The 20,802-nt window shown below is 39.8% G+C and overlaps 1 protein-coding gene across 2 annotated transcripts in view; it reads left to right on the top strand.

Moving 5' to 3' along the window:
- Positions 1–490: 490 nt before the first annotated feature.
- The window catches only part of LOC136863198 (torsin-1A), a 40,624-nt gene continuing 20,312 nt past the window's right edge, over positions 491–20,802 (top strand). The window contains exon 1 of one of the 2 annotated variants that reach the window (XM_067139569.2): positions 491–616. Coding sequence is in view for 1 of the 2 variants with exons in the window: in XM_067139563.2 (XP_066995664.2) it covers positions 1,617–1,698 (82 nt within the window). In the remaining variant the exon portion in view is untranslated. Of the gene's footprint in view, positions 617–1,589; positions 1,699–20,802 lie in introns of those variants that run through there. The other variant, XM_067139563.2, reaches the window with a different exon arrangement.

Here is a 20,802-nt window from a genome sequence, read left to right as displayed (position 1 = left end):
ACTCTGTGAACGCTATCACGTACTTAAGTGTAAACTGAGAATAGAATCCTTAACAAAATTTTGTACAGACGACTGCTCATAAGAATTATTATCATTATTATTTTCCATGCACATTTGTGCGCAATAAAACATTTATTAATTATGAATATCGCCATGGCCGGACTTATACTAGTGTAGTCTGGCCATGATATCGCTCGTTTCATGACTACTTGCCTGCCATCTATAGAACCTGTATACAACTATCTACGCGTTATGAATTGCCTCCGCTGCCATCTGCAATCGGAGACGAAAACTACCTGAAATTAGTTACATATCGGAACCATAAGCCCCATTAAACTTTCACCGGGATGAATGTGATCCTTGAGCCTTGCTCGAGCCTATCAAAGAGGATAGAATAGCCTATTTTTCTTTGGATCAAGGAACATGTAAGACACTAATGCGAAAAACTAGGGGTGGAGGAATGTTGCAATTCATGCATATATTTCTGCCGTTATAAATTCAGCAGACTCTTCAGGCTGCTTAAGACGGCAGACTATTATTTGGAGCGTTTAAATAAGTTAGTGAAGACTGTGTTGCTCACTTGGATGGATTCGTAGTGACCGGGACATTCTAAACGGTAGCGTGGATATAGGTTAACGTAGTTAGACAACATTTTGAAGATTTGTAAGCGGTGTATAAAAAACAAGGCTTATTAAGGATAGTGTCGTTAGTTCTTTTTTTTTAATATTTCCTTGAATCTCTGCGTAGATGTCAGATATATGTATACCGAATTTTATTATTAACCGAAAAGCGCACTTATGTGCAAAGTTGACACATTTAAACATTCTTCCTTTTATACCTGTTATAAGTTTTGCATAGTCGCTAATTGAGTTTGACCTCGTTTGACACAGCTCAGTATCTGTCCTTCACTCATTTTAATAATAATGGAATAGCGCACGAATGTGCGTGTATAATACTGTAGTTTCGGCGCGAAGCAACGATTATAGTAGGGGCCTAATCGTTTACACTACACTCTGTTTCTGTCAAGAGATTTGGTCCTTTCTTCGCACCATAGGATGTACTGTACTTTCCATACTCCCCCCCGCATAGTTCACACACGTTTTCTTCATGGGTGCTGAATCTGGTCACTACATGCCGTAGCTCATAATTTACTCCCGTCCAGTCTCTACATGAAGGCATCTGTTGCATAGGAGTCGCCTGTGTTTTGCCCGCTTTTCCTTTTCCTCTCTGAATTGCTTGATTTCATGCTGTTGATGGTCATATCTCAGGTCTTCCAGGAAGGAGGTCTCTCTCTTTCCATTTCATAAACATATGTAGAGGGGGTGATCCTTGAGACACTCAAAGCTTTATTTCAAGAAGACTGTTTTCAGTTTTTCTATATTTTTCTATATTTCCATTATATATATATATATATATTTTTTTTTTTTCAATTAGGTGATTCCTTATCAGTATTAGGCCATAGGTGGTGATGGGCATGATTTTAAGTTTAAAGAGCTTCATGGCTGTTTCTGAAGACAGTCGTGGCAGGTTCTTCGTTATTCATGGCTAGTAGTGCCTGTGTATATCTTTCATTTATATGAGCTGTGAAGGTTACTCCTAGTAGTGATTGCAGCGTTATGCCTAAGTATTCACATATCGATTGTATCTCTAAGCGTTCTTCTACACAGAAAATATCACTGCAAACCATCCACTTCATTGGTTTGTATCAGTAGATCAATCAATAAATCAAGTAGAGAAATTGTTCTACCTAACTGATAGCTTTTATTTTGCCTTTGGCAAATTTAATTTACAAGTAGTACATGTTTTGTTTAGATTGACTAAATATCATCAGCTACACTTTTTGGTTTAGGTAGAAATTCGCTTCCAAGGTAGTAAGGACGTGGGGCAAACCTCCTATATTTGGGGTCTATCGCAAACCAACTAACCTTTCGATGCACAAGTAGGTGTTGCACAAACTTGAATTCTTGAAGTAACATTAAATTCCACCACAAATATCATTAGCCTCAACATACAAGATGCAACTAGGAATTTCCAGTTCAAACACGGTGCTGTAAGAAGACAGTTCACATTCTACGTTGCAAGTTGTGTCATCAGTTATAACATGTTTTTAGAAATATTTGCTAGCTTTAAGTTTTAACCAAAATACACATAGCTAAGTTCTTAACACCCCCCCATTTCATACGTTTTTAAAGATTGACCCAGAAGTTTTTAATATGTTAGAGATTGTTTTAAGATTCATATGGAATTGTATGCATCTGTACTTTTAGGAATATCTACCTAAACCAGAAAGTGTAGCTGATGATGTTTAGTCAACCTAAACTAAGCTTGTACTACTTGTAAATTAAATTTGCCAAAGGCAAGATAAAAAGTATCGGCAAGAGTTCAGTAAGACTTACCATTTTCCAGCTAACGCATCTAGGCGCTAAGTATCGATGAGGTGGAACAATTTCTCTGCCAGATTTATTGAAAATGTCTCTCCATTCTCCAGCCTTCCTCAGTTTCTGAATATAATAGCTTTGGTTTTGGTATTATTGATGTATAAGCTATTTTCGTGTGCTCATATTGCAAGGATGTTCAGTGCTTCTCGTAAGAGTTCTTGTTGTTTGGATGCGATTACCATTCATCTACATATAAATAGACATTTATGTTTTTGTTTTGTTGTTCTTTGCCTGCTACTCAAGATCTTGGCGGGCAAAAGCAATTTGTCAGAGCCCTCAGTGTGGTCATTGGTTCGGAACTCGTCTCGTTGTGACACGGTAAAACTATACTTGTTTCGACCGTGCCCACTGAGTGAGCACCTTTACAGCGCGCCAGTCCTCGAAAGAGTTTGACCGTTTCCAGAGCTTCACAGCACCCCTGAACCCACCAAGCTACATTCCCTAACCCGAGCCGGGTAAATTCTGGTGGATTGAGTAGCCAGAACCCCAGCCCTTCCCGTCCCAATCATGAGCACAGACTCCAGCTTTGACTACAGCAAATGTTCCTGGAAATCACCTAACAGTCCTATTACTGAACCTCCTGTCACAGAAGAAGACTATGAAAATCCGTTCCACTACGTTCGTTTTGACTCCCCATTTCCAACCTCTGAAAAATGCGTCGACCTTATTATACCACTCCATACATCCGGACCAGTCCCACTTGCCAGAAAAGCCGTATTACAATCAATCAAACCCATCCTGGAAGACCTAATCGCAGTTGCTAAAGAAACTCACAATAACCTTCTCTTAATCACACCTATCAAAAATAAATTTACCACCATCATCATGCAAACCATCCAGAACTCAGGACTCCCGCAACCCATCTTGATCAACCCCCTTCATAGTACATCAAATCCTAATTTCACCCCCGCATCCTACCCAGAAGCACAAGACGCCGGCACCATAACTAATCCCGAACCACCAGTCCTAACCGAACCAGAACCATCACCACCACCGCCACCACCTACCCAATCCGCTGAATCTCAAACCAATCCACAGCCGCCACTCAGACACCCACACACAAACAAAAAACAGACGCAGAAAACCAGCCCATACAGCACCACCCCAGCACCGAACCCAGACTCCTTCACATCCAACCCTCATTACACAGTGCTTTAATTGCCTGGAATTAAACCACGTAGCCAGTTCCTGCTCTAAAGCCACTCGATGCAATAGGTGTGGTGGTCCTCACCGCCACACAGATTGTAAGCTGCCACGGGCCCAGGCGAGGTGCGCCAACTGCCAAGGCAGTCACGCCACCTCATTCCCTGCCTGCCCGTTCATCAAGAGCGCAATGAAAAAATGAAATGTCGTATGGCTTTTAGTGCCGGGATATCTCAGGACGGGTTCGGCTCGCCAGGTGCAGGTCTTTCTATTTGACGCCTGTAGGCGACCTGCGCATCGTGATGAGGATGAAATGATGATGAAGACAACACATACACCCAGCCCCCGTGCCATTGGAATTAACCAATTGAGGTTAAAATCCCCGACCCGGCCGGGAATCGAACCCGGGACCCTCTGAACCGAAGGCCAGTACGCTGACCGTTCAGCCAACGAGTCGGACAGCGCAATTAAGGCACACTACAGACGATCTAGACACCTACAGACAACCACTTAGTTCCTGTAGTCTTCTTACTTGTAAGGGACGTTGGGAAAACTCTGTGTCGGATGGCTTGACGGAACAGTAGTCGGTCACGAGTTTGTCCCGGTGGGATATCTAGTTGTTCCATATCTGACTTAACTGACGTGATCCATTTGTTATTATTATTATTATTATTATTATTATTATTATCAACCTACAATATATTTTTATTATTCTTAAATTTATCTCCCGAACAGTCCAGGTAAGGATCGCTAAAGCGAAACCGGTACTGGGATTACAAGCAAATCACTGCTCAATTTGGTTGTTCTTTTTGAGTTCTTTTACTATGTCCCATGTCACAATTTTGAATAGGATGGGGCTTGCGGGGTTATCCTGAAGGACTCCGTTCCACTGGGCTATCTTTTCTGATATTTTCTGCTTGGATATTCTGGATTTTTAAGGCGATTGGGTGATGTTGTGCAGTAAGTCCCTGTAGTTTTCTTACAATAATGCCCTTGGGCAATTTCATCTCAGATCATTCAGGTCAAGAGTGAATGTGTTGCATCAATATTTTTGAGTGTGCTGAAAAAAATATATGTTGAAGTTCGACATGACATTTATCAAAAAATAAAATATTTTCTTTTTATTTGTTAAAAAGTTATAGATTTATCTAAATGAAGGTAATTGTGAAAATGCCTTAACAAATGGGAACATAAAAAATTGTAATTAAAAACTAAAAGAATTAGAGATCTGAAGTTATTTTTAATAAAATCCTTGTTCACAGTACTATCAGACATGATTAATACATCAACACTTTTGAGCTTTCTTTTCATCTTTAATTTGGAAAAATAAACTTAGAAAATTAGTAACTTTTTTCAAACATCAAAATTGTTTTGAAAATGTCAATAGGCATAGGATGTTAACTGTCTTGAGAAATAACATGGAAACTCGACTGACTTAATGCCTTAGCTTCTTAAACTATCAAAATATTTCTTCATAAAAATGGAAGAATCTGAAATTTTTTGATTCTTTAGAAATTTTCTCTAAAACCCCCATGTGAATATTCTAAAAATTGCATGGGATATTATTTGGTCATTGTAGTTATGGAAGGTAAAACCAGAATGGGCAATCTCTTTTCTGTGCATAATATAATTTTTTAAGTTAGGCCTATCTATACTCAATGTCAAAAACTCCTGGACACTTAATTATTTAAAATGTTTGCTGACATTGAGTAAATGTAATGCAAAAATTGGTATTTCTGAGTCAAAATAACTGTTTTACAGTGCTATAAGTGAGTGGGAAAACACATTTTGATTTTGTTGAAGCATTTTGTAACAAAATTTGAAATAGAAAATGCATGTTAGCGTTAATGTGTCTTGATTTTACTTCTTTATGGCATTCCTTGATTTGGAATTGCCTACACTGGTTCAGGGTTTGAAATGTAAGTCAAGGAGTCTGTAAACTCTACTACACAATCAATTGATTGTCCATGTTTTTTTTTTTTTTTACCCTAAGTGTATGTTTCAACTACTCTATAAGAAGTCAGCTGAAAGAGGTTCACACTGTAACAATCAACACTGCACTGTTGAAAAGAGTAAAATTATTTTTTTCATCTGTTCCTCAATGAACTCTTGTAGCTGGGCCAAATTTCAAAATCAAAATCATTTTATTTGCAAATGAGGTGTCTACCTCAGTGGCAAATGGTACACTAAAATACATTATTGTCAAGCACTAAATTTTATATTACCAAAAGAATTAATTAATTAATTTATTTTTTACCCATTTTGGAACCTAAGTAGCATTAACGACCTGCTGCGTCTTAACCAGAGCCTCTTTTGCCACCGCTTTTCAGAGTTCCTGAAGGGCCTTTGCAGCTACCGTAGCAGTTCCAGGGCCCTCAAAGTCCCCACTGTACTTCACCCCTACAGGCAGTCCCCTACTTCGGCTGTCCAATCTCCATAGACCAGGGGATAATTAATTTATTCACACACATTTTTTATTTACAATAACCTGCACTGGTCGAATGCCCTCTAATATTTCATTTATTTTCTCTGTTGCTATTTATTCTCTTCTTCAATATCTGTACAGATTTTGGAAAAGGATCAAACAATACCTCTGGTAAACTGTTCCACACCGAGCTCGATAGCTGCAGTCGCTTAAGTGCGGCCAGTATCCAGTAATCGGGAGATAGTGGGTTCGAGCCCCACTGTCGGCAGCCCTGAAGACTGTTTCCCATTTTCACACTAGGCAAATGCCGGGGCTGTACCTTAATTAAGGCCACGGCCGCTTCCTTCCAATTCCTAGGCCTTTCCTATCCCATCGACGCCCTAAGACATATCTGTGTCGGTGCGACGTAAAGCAAAAAAAACAAAAACAAAAAACAAAACCCTGTTCCACTCCTTCACGCCCTTCCCAGTGAATGAAAATTACCCAATCGCTTCTGCCAAAATTCCTTCTAATTTTATACTTGTGGTCAGTCCTGCCGATATAATTATTTTCCAACTGACGCCTCTCATGGATTTCTCCCCATTCTGCTTCTGTATAGGCTCTATATAATCCTATAAGTCTAGTTTTCTCCCTTCCCACCCAAATCCATGTGGACAAGGATGATCCAACAAGAGCAACACTTGGGAAATGGGAAATGCACACTGATCATCTGATGATGGCCATTTGAAAGCATTTGCTGGACCATGAGGTGTCATAAAGGAGACTCTCATCTTGCAGCTCATGAGAGACACTACTTATTTGTCCCATCCCCCACTGATTGTCATACACACTAGAAATGAAGTATACTGAGTTCTCTGCGCTTCACACACAGTAACAGGCTGCACTGCATGGAGAGCTGTTCTTTCAATGTATGTGCCACTCCAGGATGCAACCCAGCAGCGACTTGACTGAATTCCTACCACTGGCTTCATAACAGACCACTGTTGTCTCTTTTGTAAACAAAATTCCCCTTCTGTACTTTTAGTTAGAAGTAAGAGGTTAGTGTTTTGTAGTAATTTTGATGTGATCTGTTCAAATTCAATAGCTTTTCTTATAGCATCAACAGCTTTGTGCTGCAGGTTACATTTTGTTGCAACATGTTTACAGAGACCTCCTACTGTATCACATGCACTTTTACCAATCCCTGTTGCTGAAAATATCCATTTTCTTGTCTTATTTGCTGTACAGTGTTTTCCAAGCTCACGTATCTGAAACCAGTTTTTTAAATGAGATGCAGTTGGTGAATTTCTACCAAAATTAAATGACAAATGTGCAGAATGTTGAGACATTTGTGACACTTGACACACACAAAAAATTGCCCACTTCGATTGCACCAACTACTAACACAATAACCAAAAAATATACTGTGCAATTCTCATAAGTTTTGTGATGGGGGTTTTCAAGTTAATAATTTGTAAAAACTCATAAAAATGTGATTTTTTAACATTTTTATTAATAAATACTTGCATAATACAGATAGCTGGAGCAGAGAAGGCAATATTTAGACCAGTTGTATGTGATAATATGTACCTGGTGTAGTAATGGTGTGTGTTGCTGGAATCTGCTCATAGTAGGGGGGGGGGGGGGGGGAAGCGAGTGTCCTTGGCCTGTTTACTGTCGGTTACTGCTTCATGAGAGGAGGAAGATACCGATTGGGAACCTGGAGACTTGAGCCATTGTTTGTTATTTACTGAATTGTCGTGCTTTCTGCCTAATGTTTTCAAATAAATTAAAATGTATTCATAAAGTGGATTCTTCGTATCATTTAAATTTTTATACTTGTTGACAAGCTGGTCCAAGTAGATATGTATGGTTTCTAAAGTATTCATTAATTAATCCTTATTCAATTTATTCAATATGATAAGATCTTGTTCAATACTTGTAAAACTGTGGCCTGTCAAGTTTGTACTAAAGCTGACATTTGTACTGAAGCCATTATAATGAGCCTGTTACCGAATAAATGAAAATTCGTTTCCCACTCGGGTTTTGACGGGTATGTTGAAGTCACTTTACAATGCGAACATATCAGCTAGTAAATTACTGAGTTTAAAAATCTTTTCTCCTTTGAAAAATCTACGGTATTATGATTATGTGTATGTTTATGTTAGTTATTTGTGGAAAAGGCAATTTTGCAACTACTGTATAATCCCGAATACCACCCTCACTTTTTTCCCCAAAATATTGGTTCTAAATCTTGGGTGCGGGTTGTATTCAAGCTGTTCATTCTCGTAAATATTTACTGCATTTACATGGAGTATTGAAATAGATTTGAATACGGTTACCGTACTCAGTATACCACATGTAAACGGGCATTCAGGTCTTATTGTGTTTTAGTTGCATTCTAGAAAACAAGATAGATTTTTTCTCAATACGGTTACAGTTGCATGTAAACGCGAAATGTAAGGTAATGAAGTATGGTAATTCAAAGAATATGGCTGAATATGTGGTAAATATGAAAGCCGCTGCTGCGGATGCTTGATCGTCATTTGTTTCACAAGTGTTGCTGGCATGTCGAGTGCGCAAATAGCTGATCTCGTGGGATATCGTACTTTGCGAGAGTCAAGACTATTGGTTACGGAAGTCTTCCTTGCTCACATTAGAGTTCCTTATCTGTCCCATGAAAGTGCTGCCTCGATAGTAAGCGATGGATTCAAAACTGAGTCTGCGGTCATTTACTGTGCATGAGAAAGTTGTTAAGCGAAGCTGAAATATACTGAAATAGTGCCGTTGGCAGAAAATACGATATTGATGAATAGTGTATTCGTGATTGGCAGAAGAAGAAGAAGGAGAAAAACTTCTAAAAAGTAATGGCAGTCGCAAAGTGTTCCGCGGGCGGAATGCATTGTTTCCGGAAATTGAAGAGCAACTCGACAAATTTGTGATAGAAAAAGGTGAGTTAGGATATGGTGTTTCTAGTGAAATGTGTCAATTGAAAGCACTAGAGATCTCAAAAGAATTCAAAACGCAGGGTTTTACTGCAAGCCGCGGATGGATCCGAAACTTTTATTATAGAAAGTGTTTGTGTATTCGGAGACGTACGTCTATTTCACAACATCTCCCTGGGGCTTATGAAGAAAAATGAACGGCCTTTCAGCGTCATATTATTCATTTGAGGAAACAAAATTCTAATTTGCTGTCGCAAATTGGGAATGCTGACCAGACACCTGTCTATTTTGAAATGCCTTTGGAAAATACAGTGAATACGAAGGGTTCCAGATGTGTAACTATCAGAACAGGTGATAACAAAAAGCAAAGGTGCACGGTAATGTTGTGCGTATTAGGAAAACAATTCCAAATGGAAACTTGCCGTCCGGTATTATTGTTAGAACACGAGTCTGGCTGGACGGACAGTGCGTTAGTTGAGGACTGGGTGAAGTGCGTTTGGCAACGTCACCCGGGAGCTTTGTTACAAAAACGGAACAATGCTTGTGTTGGACAGTTACTGAGAACATACAACTGATGCCGTAAAAGATACGATAAGGAAAGGAAAACCGACTTTGCGATAATTCCCAGAGGACTTGTTTCTATTCTACAGCCGTTGGATGTGTGCGTGAAGCGGCCTTTCAAACCTGCAAATGAAACAGTTGCACACCGAATGGATGTCTGATAGTGATCACGCGTTAACACCAACCGGACGAGTGAAGAGGCCTGAAGTGGGACTAATATGCAGCTTGATCAAGACCTCATGGGCGCGCATTCCCACATGTTGGTTATGTCAAACGAACATGTCGTGTGAGATGATCCAAGTGAGAGCACTGGCAAAATTACATAAACAGGGAGAACCGATTAGACCTATCATAAATTTCAAAAATAGCCCTGTTTATAGAACTTCTAGATTTATACATAATTTCTTATCAAGTAAATACATATTTCATTGTAAAACACCTATCAAAAACTCAGTGGATTTTTGCAGTCTAACTAAAGATTTTAAACTTGGATCATCTCACACGACATGTTCGTTTGACATAACCAACCTGTATACAAACATTCCAATAGAAGACATTATCAGAATCATTAAAAATAATTTAATGAAGAACAAATTAATAAGAATACCAGAAATTGAAGATTTTATAAATGTTTTAAAATTTGTGTTAAATCAGAATTATTTTACGTTTAGTAATAAAATTTACTGACAAAAACGACTCTCGATGGGAGCCCCAGCATCAGGAATATTGGCTAATATATACTTACAAGGGAACGTTCACAATGGTGAAGTCGCCGATCGCGATGAAACTTAGCAAACACATTGAGGTACATGTAAAAACAATGCCAGCATCAATTTTAGGCGCCAACATTCATTAGCGCGTTAACTAAGGGGCCTAAAAGTTGCGACAATTCAAGTTCCGCGCGAACAGCGATGAATTCGTCCTGACCAATGCTTAGCCGGAACACTGCTTTGTGCCACACCTCTGCTCCTCCGCCCCTCCTGGTTCAGCACCACTCGTTTCCCTCTCCCCGCGCTGCTGTCTGCTTAGCTGTCGAACAGAACCTGTGCTACACTGCGTACGCTATCAGCCTTCCTCATAGCTCTCCCTTGGAATTTCCACATTGTACAGGCAGTTTACATTTTATGAAATATTTATGAAAACGTTTGCGACGAGTCCTTAAGGGCAATGTCACTGAGCGTGTCAAAAATTATTTTTCATCTCCAAGCAACGCACGGAAGTCACGGTGAAGAAGGTCCGCTGAACTTTCGGGAGCTGCAGCTTTATGACACGATTGAGGGTGTGTGTTAAGCAGTCAACTATTGTCAAATAGGTTTTGACGCTCACGGGGAGATGTCACACTGCGGACATAGGCCGTAATAACGTAGATTGAAGAGTGGTCTTTTGCGCTGCATGTGAAATTGTAGGTTCATGATATGGTGATACTGATAACACTGTCCGACTCACTGGCTGAACGGTCAGCGTACTGGCCTTCGGTTCAGAGGGTCCTGGGTTCGATTCCCAGCCGGGTCAGGGATTGTAACCTTAATTGGTGGATTCCTACGGCACGGGGGCTGGGTGTATGTGTTGTCTTCATCATCCTTTCATCCTCATCACAACGCGCAGGTCGCCTACGGGTGTCAAATAGAAAGACCTGCACTTGGCGAGCCGAACCCGTCCTGGGATATCCCGGCACTAAAAGCCATACGACATTTTATTTCATTACCGATAACACTCACGTTGTTTTTAAACGAACAGTTGTGTTCTCCGTTGTTCCTGTCAATACATATACATATAACATGTATTTTAGTTCTTTGTTTTATTTCTCCTCGCAAGCGCGAGGAGAAGGGAGGGGAACGTGCCGGGGAGAACCACTTGGAGGGTAAAAGGCGGTGCAGAGGGTGTGTCTCCAGATGGGAAGTGTGTGTGCCGGCTTAGCTTGGCCAGCAGGTATTCATCGCTGATCGCGGAGAACTTGAAATGTCGCAACTTTTAGGCCCCTTAGTTAACGCGCTAATGAATGTTGGCGCCTAAAATTGATGCTGGCATTGTTGTTACATGTACCTCAATGTGTTTGCTAAGTTTCATCGCGATCGGCGACTTCACCATTGTGGATGTTCCCTTGTTAGACTATTTGGAACACACGAAAATTATTAATCAAATAGAGGGTTTGGATTTTTGGACACGATATGTTTACGATGTTTACGCTATAATAGATAACAGACTCACCAATAGCAAAAAAGTTTTAAATATATTGAATAATTTGGATTCAAATATAAAATTCACTTTAGAGGAAGAAGTAGAAAGATCACTGAATATTCTGGACGTAGTAATGACGAGAGAAGAAAAGGGATTTTCTTTCAAAATACACAGAAAATCCACTTCACACTGACCACTATCAACAACTCGTTACACCCTGAGGCACAGAAAAGATCAGCATATTATAGTTATGTTAACAGAGCGTTTAGTATTCCTTTATCCAAATCTGAAAGGAATAAAGAACTGTTGTTTATCCGACAACAAGCCCTCTTTAATGGTTTCAACAATAACATGATTGATAAAATAATTAATAAATTTTCGGAGAAGCAACAATCTAAATTAGCAATCGAACCTAGTAAAACTGAGAAGTGCATCAAGTTCACATATAATAATCCAAACATACACGCAATAACAAATTTATTTAAGAGAAAAAATTTCAAAATTGCATTTTCCACCAATAACAACATGAAACATAGTATTTTCAACCATTATACATTAAATCTCTCGGAAAAAGATAAATGTTTTGATTCAGGAATATATAAACTCACATGCTTTGAGTGCAAGAATACATACATAGGACAATCTGACCGCAATTTTAAAGTAAGATATTTAGAACATGTGAATGCTGAAAAACATAGAAGATTCTCGGCTATGGGATCACACATGACTGCCACAGGTCATAAATTTACCAACTTAGAACAAGACCTGACCATCATAAAAAATTAAAAAAGGGCAACTTAATGAACGTATATGAAGATCTATACATTCATGTAGACCAACTTGTAAAGAAAAATAATAACCTTAATGAGGCTGTAGAATATAAAAATCCATTATATTATCAAATTCTAGTATATTTGAAAATTCTTGAAAGATCACGAAAAAAGAATTGGTTATTCTCCACCTTCAGATAGCCCTACAACTTATTCCTCCTCTGTTGAAGCTACAGGTGACAGCAAGGAGGTTCTTGACACATCTATATCCCCCGCTTCTCCACCTCCTCAGGTGCAAGAGCAAGGAAGAACGCATCATCAATATTACACCAAACACAAGACTGTGATATAATGACAGGAGTTACTGTTCCAAAGGAAAGCAGGCTTAATAAGAATTGACAACTAGGAATTAGTAATATTTTCATCTGCATTAATAATAAGAGCCACATTGTGATAACTGGATTTCTTCATTTCGAAAATTACTTATAAATTGTATAATTTTTAATTTATAAATTGACCTTTTTTCATGAATTGTTTAGAAAAGAGAATATTAATTAGGACATATTCTCTATGGAATATTGTACAAGTGTTTCCTTGACGAAACTGCTTTCAATTGTAGAAATAATTTATATATTATCTCTGGAGATTTTTGTTTGTTTAAATGTTGTCAATCTTATGTTAATTTTAAGGACACTTCCTCCAAAGCATTACTTTGTCAATTTATGTATTTTTCATCTAAACAGTGTTATGTGGCTGAAGATGTTAATAATATACGAAACATGTACCACTTTTAACCATTAAATTGCCTTAGGCAATCATTGTATCGACTAGGTGGAAAATAAATAAATACTTAGTTGTGAATCAACAGATAGGTCTTACGGCAACAATGGACAGGAAAGGGCTAGGAGTGGGAAGGAAGCGGCCGGGGCCTTAATTAAGGTACAGCCCCGGCATTTGTCTGGTGTGAAAATGGGAAACCACGGAAAACAATCTTCAGGGCTGCCGACAGTGGGATTCGAACCCACTATCTCCTGAATACTGGATACTGGTCGCATTTAAGCGACTGCAGCTATCAAGCTCGGTGGAGCCCATAGATTAACCTCACGAAAGCTTATTAGACTTGTTGGTGATAATCAGCAGATGCAAGCACCGGAAAATAAGACAATCAAAATGAGCTTCATAGCCTACATCTAAAGATAGATAGCACCTCAGTCGAAAGCAAGAAGTCGCTGAAAATCAGTCTAGTCAACCCTGTATATCGGTGTCTAGTTCCGGGTAACTACCTAGCACTTATGCGGAGGTGGTAGAATGCAAGCCAAAGTACCGGCTGATTTACACCCCCAGATAGTTTACCTCTCGCGTAGCTGCCATCCAATTTACCAGCAGATGGTTGAACTGGCCCTTAAATAAAAAGTTATTATTTTGAATCGTAGTACAGTACAAAAATTTAGATCCCTCTTCTTCATCCTCCAAAATGAATTTTATTTTAGTGTCGGGTATTTAAGAGTTTTAAAATGTTATTACTGTCATTATGTGTGCGCGAGCAGTCAGTGGAGAGATGGCGTGGAATTACATTAGTAGACGAATAAGTCTGAGTGGTGTCTTTAAAAAGTAGGAAAGATCACAATATGAAGATAAAGTTGGAATTCAAGAAGACAAATTGGGGCAAATATTCGTTTATAGGAAGGGGAGTTAGGGATTGGAACAACTTACCATAGGAGATGTTCAATAAATATCCAGTTTATTTGAAATCATTAAAGAAAAGGCCAGGAAAACAACAGATAGGGAATCTGCCACCTGGTCGACAGTCCTAAATGCAGATCAGTATTGATTGATTGATTTATTATTGCGTACGTGTCATCCACGTAATGCACCCAAAGGCCTAAACCCTCAATTTCACTGATGATTACCCTATGCGGGTGAGGGATGCACATGTAGAATACACCCGCGGTATCCCTTGCCTGTCGTAAGAGGCAACTAAAAGGGGGGACCTACGCGCGGACATGGATTGCGATTTGGTATAATGTGTTGGATCCCCTGTGGGTGGGAAGGGGTGAAAACATTTACAGGTAATCCCTGCCTGTCGTAGAAGGCAGCTAAAAGGGTCATGTGGCCATGGTCCCCTCTTTATGTTTTTTTTTTTTTATGGTTAGTTGTAGACCGATTCCAATTTCTTGAAGTGCGTCCTGCTTGGAGATGGGCCTCCTACGTGTGCGATTATGCCCGAAAGCCTGCTTTTGACCACCCAGGAATATTGCGGTTGGGAGTGTCATGTACTCGTGCAGTACAGTAGTATCCGCCTGACAACACAGGCCGAATGCCAGAAGGACACATTATTATTGATTGTTTTTTATTTTTTCCCTATATTTAGTGCTCTGTACACGCTGCGTAGTATATGCTATTGTGGGTGATTGGAGGAAGAGAGTCCTAGTGTTCATTGCCTCAGTCATTACGTTTTAGATATCATCCAGTATCGGACCCCGGGCAATACTGGCTACGGCCAGGTGGGTATTACCTTGGCTGCTCGGTTCGGCTACAGAGATCCCTGATCGGAGTGGTGGTATTCGGGGAAGATGATTTCGGCCATGACTTCGAAACGTCTTTGGCCTGCCCAAGGTGGTCCCCCACCGAAGTCTTTAACTTGTGATTCCTTAAGGGGTTCAACCCCCTGGGAACAAGCACAGCTTGAAGGAATGGGTTCCAGCTTCCCTAAGTTTCAGGTTGCTACCAGAACTGATGGGAGTGACTTCAAGCTGGTAAAGTCTATTTTGTTTAGCTGGCACATAGGTGTCCTCGGCAAACTGGAAGATCGGAAGAAAATGCACAATGGTAGTTTGTTGCTAAAGACGCGCACTGCCGTGCTAGCTGATCTGTTGCTCAAGTGCGACCACTTCGGCAATATTCCTGTCAAAGTGGAAGAGCACAAGACCTTGAATCTGGTTCGTGGAGTTATCTTCTACCGTGATCTTGTCTTGAACACTGACGATGAGTTGATGGAAGACATGAAGCGCCGTGGTGTCACACACATTCGGCGCATTACGCACAAAGTCAACGGTGTGGACGTTGCCATGGGTGTGTTCATTGTCTCCTTAAAATTGTCAGTGGTACCAGAAAAAGTCAAGGTAATGACATATCGCTGCAATGTGAGGCCGTACATCCCGCCTCCTATACACTGCCATCAATGCCAGAGGTTTGGGCACGTTGGTATCTCGTTGCTCGAATCAGTCTCTATGTAGTACTTGTAGCAGAGGAGCCTACGATGCGGAGGAGTATTCAACTCATTACAGGTGCACTAACTGCCCTGGTCTTCACTCGCCCCGAGATCGGAACTGTCCGGTATATCTCGGTGAGTAGAAGATCCAGGAGATCAAGACCCTCGATTGTCTCTCCTACCGGGAAGTGTGCCGTAAGTTCAATGATATGAATGCACCCGCCAAGACGTTAGACTACACGAAGATAGCACAGAGTCTTCCAGGTTCATCGTTCATATCGTCTAAACCTGTTGCGATCGCTGCGCCCAAGGTGGCTGTTGCTTCTGTGAGCAAAGTTGCATAGCGTAAAAGCTCGAAGGTGGGGACCACCTCACCTTCAACCACAAAGAAGTCTGTGCCGGCTGCGACCCCTAAGCCTGCGCAGCAGTGGGGGGCAGTCCAAGTCCCCCCCCCGTCAGAGATCGGCAAAATCCGTTCCCACACCGGCGGAGGCGGCATCATTGACCTGGGCTGGGAAAATATCTCCCAGCCTGTTTAAACAAGAAACAAAGGCGGAGAAGCAGAGCACCTTTACCAGGAACTGCCGCATTTCTCCATATGTAAATGGTCCGTTATTGGACATTATAAATTTTCCAGCTAACTCATTCCTGGTTGCCAGCATTTCGCCCCCGTCTGCTAAGTTGGGCTCATCAGTTGGTACTTATCACACCTACCAAGACACATGGCTAGTGCGTACCGTGGAGGCCACTGCATAGGCTACTTGGAGCCACCGGCAGTGCCAGTGCACTATGAGAGACTTTGTCTCATTACCAAAAATTGATGCCTGCTTGGCCATCAGATGATATAGATGTCGATTCCCATAGAGAATGTCCCGGGACAAATATTTCAGATTTAACAATCCAAGGCTTCTTTTGGTTTTGAAAGCAATTAAAATTTCTTTCTTCCACTGTCTTGCTAGGCCTAATGTTTCAGAGGATTTTCTGTCAGGGGTTGTCTCTCTTAGCCTTTGGCAGTCCCCTGCCTCACTGCAAGGCAACAGCTGATGTTGTAGGCAGATTAATATCTTCTCCCTGTCTCTCATTTTCAGAAGCAAGTTCACTGTCACTTTCACTACTTGTGCTATAGTTGCTATCCAAAGAGTTGTCATCTAATTCGTCATCTGAATCAGTTTCATCATCCAAACGAGCGTGCTTAGCCATTATGTACGGAAGAAAGTACAATGAAATATTGGCGCGCACTGTGGTTCAACAAGTCTGGAACCCATTGACATCTATGAAGCGATCATAGAACTACACTCAACAACAGTAAGAGACAAGATAACACGCCCTGCCCAGCAGATAACAATTCGAAGGCTCTACACAAGTTAACGCGTCATTGCCTGATTGAGTAACAACCATTGGTAGACGAATTAATTTGTCACACCCAGTTAAGAGGTTAAGGTTTGAAGACTCTCTTTCCCAGCCAGACGATGTACAGTAGGTAAAGTGAAATAAGGATATGTAGATGCCAACAACACCCTGCTTCCAGAGAGTACAATGTCAGGAACATACGAGTAAGAGGACTGTTTCTGGATGCTAGAAATGTTGTTGAATGACAGCAAATTAAAAAAAAAAAACTAGACAGAAATCTACAAGACAAAATTGTTACTGTACCGACACTGATACATCATGTTACCACAATTATAAAATTTTCAATGGCAATAATGCAGAACCATTTGTATGGGACGCGTAATATTTAATTTCCTTCAGACAACATGCTTTCAAACACTAACAATGTTCATAGTTTTTAAGTTCATTGTTATTTTTCCAATCTTAGTCATTTATTATAAAACAGCTTGTTAGCTGTTCTGTGCCCTTTGGCAAGCACATATTGATGTTGGAATAATATATAAAATAAATAAATCATGGCCATATTTCTAACACATTCAGAGAATTGTCTTTCTTTGGTATACATATGTTTTAGATATCACATGATCTGTTTAATTTTTATTTGGGTGAAGATGGCCACTAAGTGGCTGAAACTAGTCCTAAGACTCTTGTCAATTTATTTCTTATAATATTATACATTCAGAGAAGTCAATAGCCTACCATTGTAAAAGGCATTGTGCTATATTTTAGGTGTTTGATGTTCAAAATGATAGGAATCCTGGAACCTTTCTGTTCTAAAGGGGCCCATAGAAGTGCAGTATTATTGTGCAAAATGGATTGTACAATATATTTTTAGCTGCCCACAGATGTACAACATTATTGTACAACAGTCGGGTTTGTACAATAAATAGAAATGTGCGGAGATAATGTTGATGGTTGTGCAATATATTGTGCAAAGCGGTCATAAACGTACAATCATCATCACTGGTGCGGCAGCCCTTTGTGGGCCTTGGCCTTCTGAAGAAGTTTTCCTCATTCTTTCCTGTTAAGTGCAGAGCTCATACATGTTTGCAAGGTCATCGTAAAAAGGTCAGACCGGCTATTTCTTCTTCAGATTTTGTAACAAGAGTTTTTTTACAGATTGGGTTGTCAGCCCAACGCCAACCCCCAGCAATCCTGGAGGGCCGATGTTTTCTTTTGGGGTTGTTTCCCTTATCTGGTGGGTCCCCATTTTGAAGCGTCGGGAACTCGCTTTTCGCCCTTACATGACTTAGCCGTGTACACACAGTGTACTTGTTGCCCGGGGGCCACGGCGTGGACATGCATGTATCGGACTTGGTAGGAATAAATGGCATTTCCTGTGCTTTATTAGTACACTTCCACCAGCAAGAAGTGAACCCACAGGACCACGTACTACCCTTTTGGCCCCCATAGATGTACAATATGCACGGCAATGTATAGTCAGTCCATCCCGGTATTTTGTTTGGTGAACACTCTTTTCTGTATCACGAAACTGCTTCACTTCCTTCTGGAAGTTCGTAAGCAGAGAACCAATTTTTTAAATAACTTCTTCTTGCTTGTCTGCGTTTGGGTATTTTTTGCAATATTTCTCAATAAGCACCTCATTCTGTTCACCCTTTTTTTTTAAACACGATTACTGTAATCTTTGCTCTTAACGTCCCATAGAGCCGGATGGCCACGGAACACTTCGATAAACTCCAAAATAAACTTTCTCTCCTCCTGTTTGTCGGCCATCATGATACTTTCTCCTCACTTGTTGGTACCGACTGGCGAGAGGAAGGGATATTGCACAATATTGCCAACGCACTGCACAGTATTTTGCGATTTGTGCAATATATTTCAAACTTTTTGATTTCGTACAATATATTGCACAACCCTTCAGTGTTAAATACACACTATCAATTATATTGCACAAAGCCTGGTATTGTGCAATAATATTGCACATCTATGGGCCCCTTTAAGGGGCTTAAGGGGAATGGGAAGATCCTTGAAGATAGAGTGACCAGTTGATCTTGGCAACAGATCAGGAATTGAAATTAAATTTAATCTTGAAGATGTTTTGAGGTTTTTTAGGAAACTGTTTACCTCTATTGTGTTATGTTCAAGGCAGTCTGAAAGAACAACATGGCTGGGAGACTCAGTATTTATTTCTCCCTCGTAGTATACTGTAGAAGATTGACTTGTAACACGTACACTTGGCTCCATCATGTACATCATGAATTTAAACTATTTCTGACAGAAAAATATGCATGAACAGTGAAGCCGTTAGCCACTTTTAACTTGTGATAAACAGTATTAATTAAAGTTTTCTAAATAGTATGAAAATGTAGAATATAAAGTCTTCAAACAATTGTATGAGCTCACCATGATCTCAAGATTAAAACCTTGAGATTTATTAATAATTTAATATGAACAGATTCTGAGATTTTTCAAGCTGTTCAAATAATGGCTTTAAAAAATACATATTTTACTTGATTTTGAAAAAAATATGTTATAAGAATTCATAAAGTTTCGTGTTATTTGAAAGTCTAGAAAAGAGGTATGAAATAAGACCTTTGCATCCGGGAGATAGTGGGTTCGAGCCCCAATGTCGGCAGCCCTGAAGATGGTTTTCTGTGGTTTCCCATTTTTCATATCAGGCAAATGCTGGGGCTATACCTTAATTAAGGCCACGACCATTTCCTTTCCACTCCTAGGCCTTTCCCATCCCATCGTTACCATAATACCTATCTGTGACGGTATGACATAAAACACATTGTAAAAAAAAAAAAAAAAACTTTCCCATATCTGTAGCTCAGATAATTAGCAAACAAAGTTGTAAAGAGTGAGACTGCTTTAAAGCTCCCAACTTCAAAATTGCTTTTCATATTGGTCTAAGATTTGGGAATTTTCTTTTTACTCATTGCAGCATCCAGCATACCAAATTTCCTTTCAACCTGAAGTGGTGCATTTGGAACTTCGTCTTGATTTTGTGTTAATGCTGGGTTTCCCATTTATTCCATGTTCCTAGATTTACCAAATCAATCATTTTGACCATTATATTCTAGATGGTTTAATTTAGGGATGTTCATGTTAGAAACACTTTCAAGGAAGCACCAACACATCATACAAGAACAATTTTAGATTAAATTAGATATTGTCTTTATTGGAGGCGAAGTTAGGGCTTTGGGTCCTTTCTTAAACTTAGTATTATCTTTATTCATATAGCAGTGTTATGTTCAGGGCAGTCTGAAAGAACAGTACTTCTATAGGATATAAGTGTTAAGTCCTTATGCTTGTATTTTAGTGCTCTGTAAGTTGGGTCTTTGGTGGCTTTCACAATGAATGGGGTTCTCTTCTGCTTTTATTCAGTTCTTATGATACTTGTCATTTTATTCCCCAATATTATACTCTGTTTTAGTGTGGTAAAAATGTTATCACAGGTAAAATTCCTTCCTTAATTGAGGAGCCACTCTGCAAGATACATAACTGCATATTAATCAAATTATGAGATTAAATTACCACCTAATTGATACTTTATTACATACCTTTGGTGATATTATAAAAAAAATAATTAACAATCACAGTAGATGTTTCGACCACTTAGTGGTCATCTTCAGCTGTGTCCAACAAACTTAGATGATAATACATGACTAGTAAGCATGTTATAAAACCTTATTCTTTTTTTCCTGTGGGAACCTTAAAAAAACAATTACTATTTGGTGTTGAAAGAGGAAGGAGGGAAGGCGGGGGGCTGATGTACACCTGGCAGAGTACACACACA

The sequence above is a fragment of the Anabrus simplex genome, chromosome 1 (genome assembly GCF_040414725.1).
Source record: "Anabrus simplex isolate iqAnaSimp1 chromosome 1, ASM4041472v1, whole genome shotgun sequence".
In the NCBI taxonomy this organism is placed as follows: Eukaryota; Metazoa; Arthropoda; class Insecta; order Orthoptera; family Tettigoniidae; genus Anabrus; species Anabrus simplex.
The sequence above is the reverse complement of the archived record's forward strand: the minus strand, read 5'-3'. Positions and strand labels throughout refer to the sequence as shown.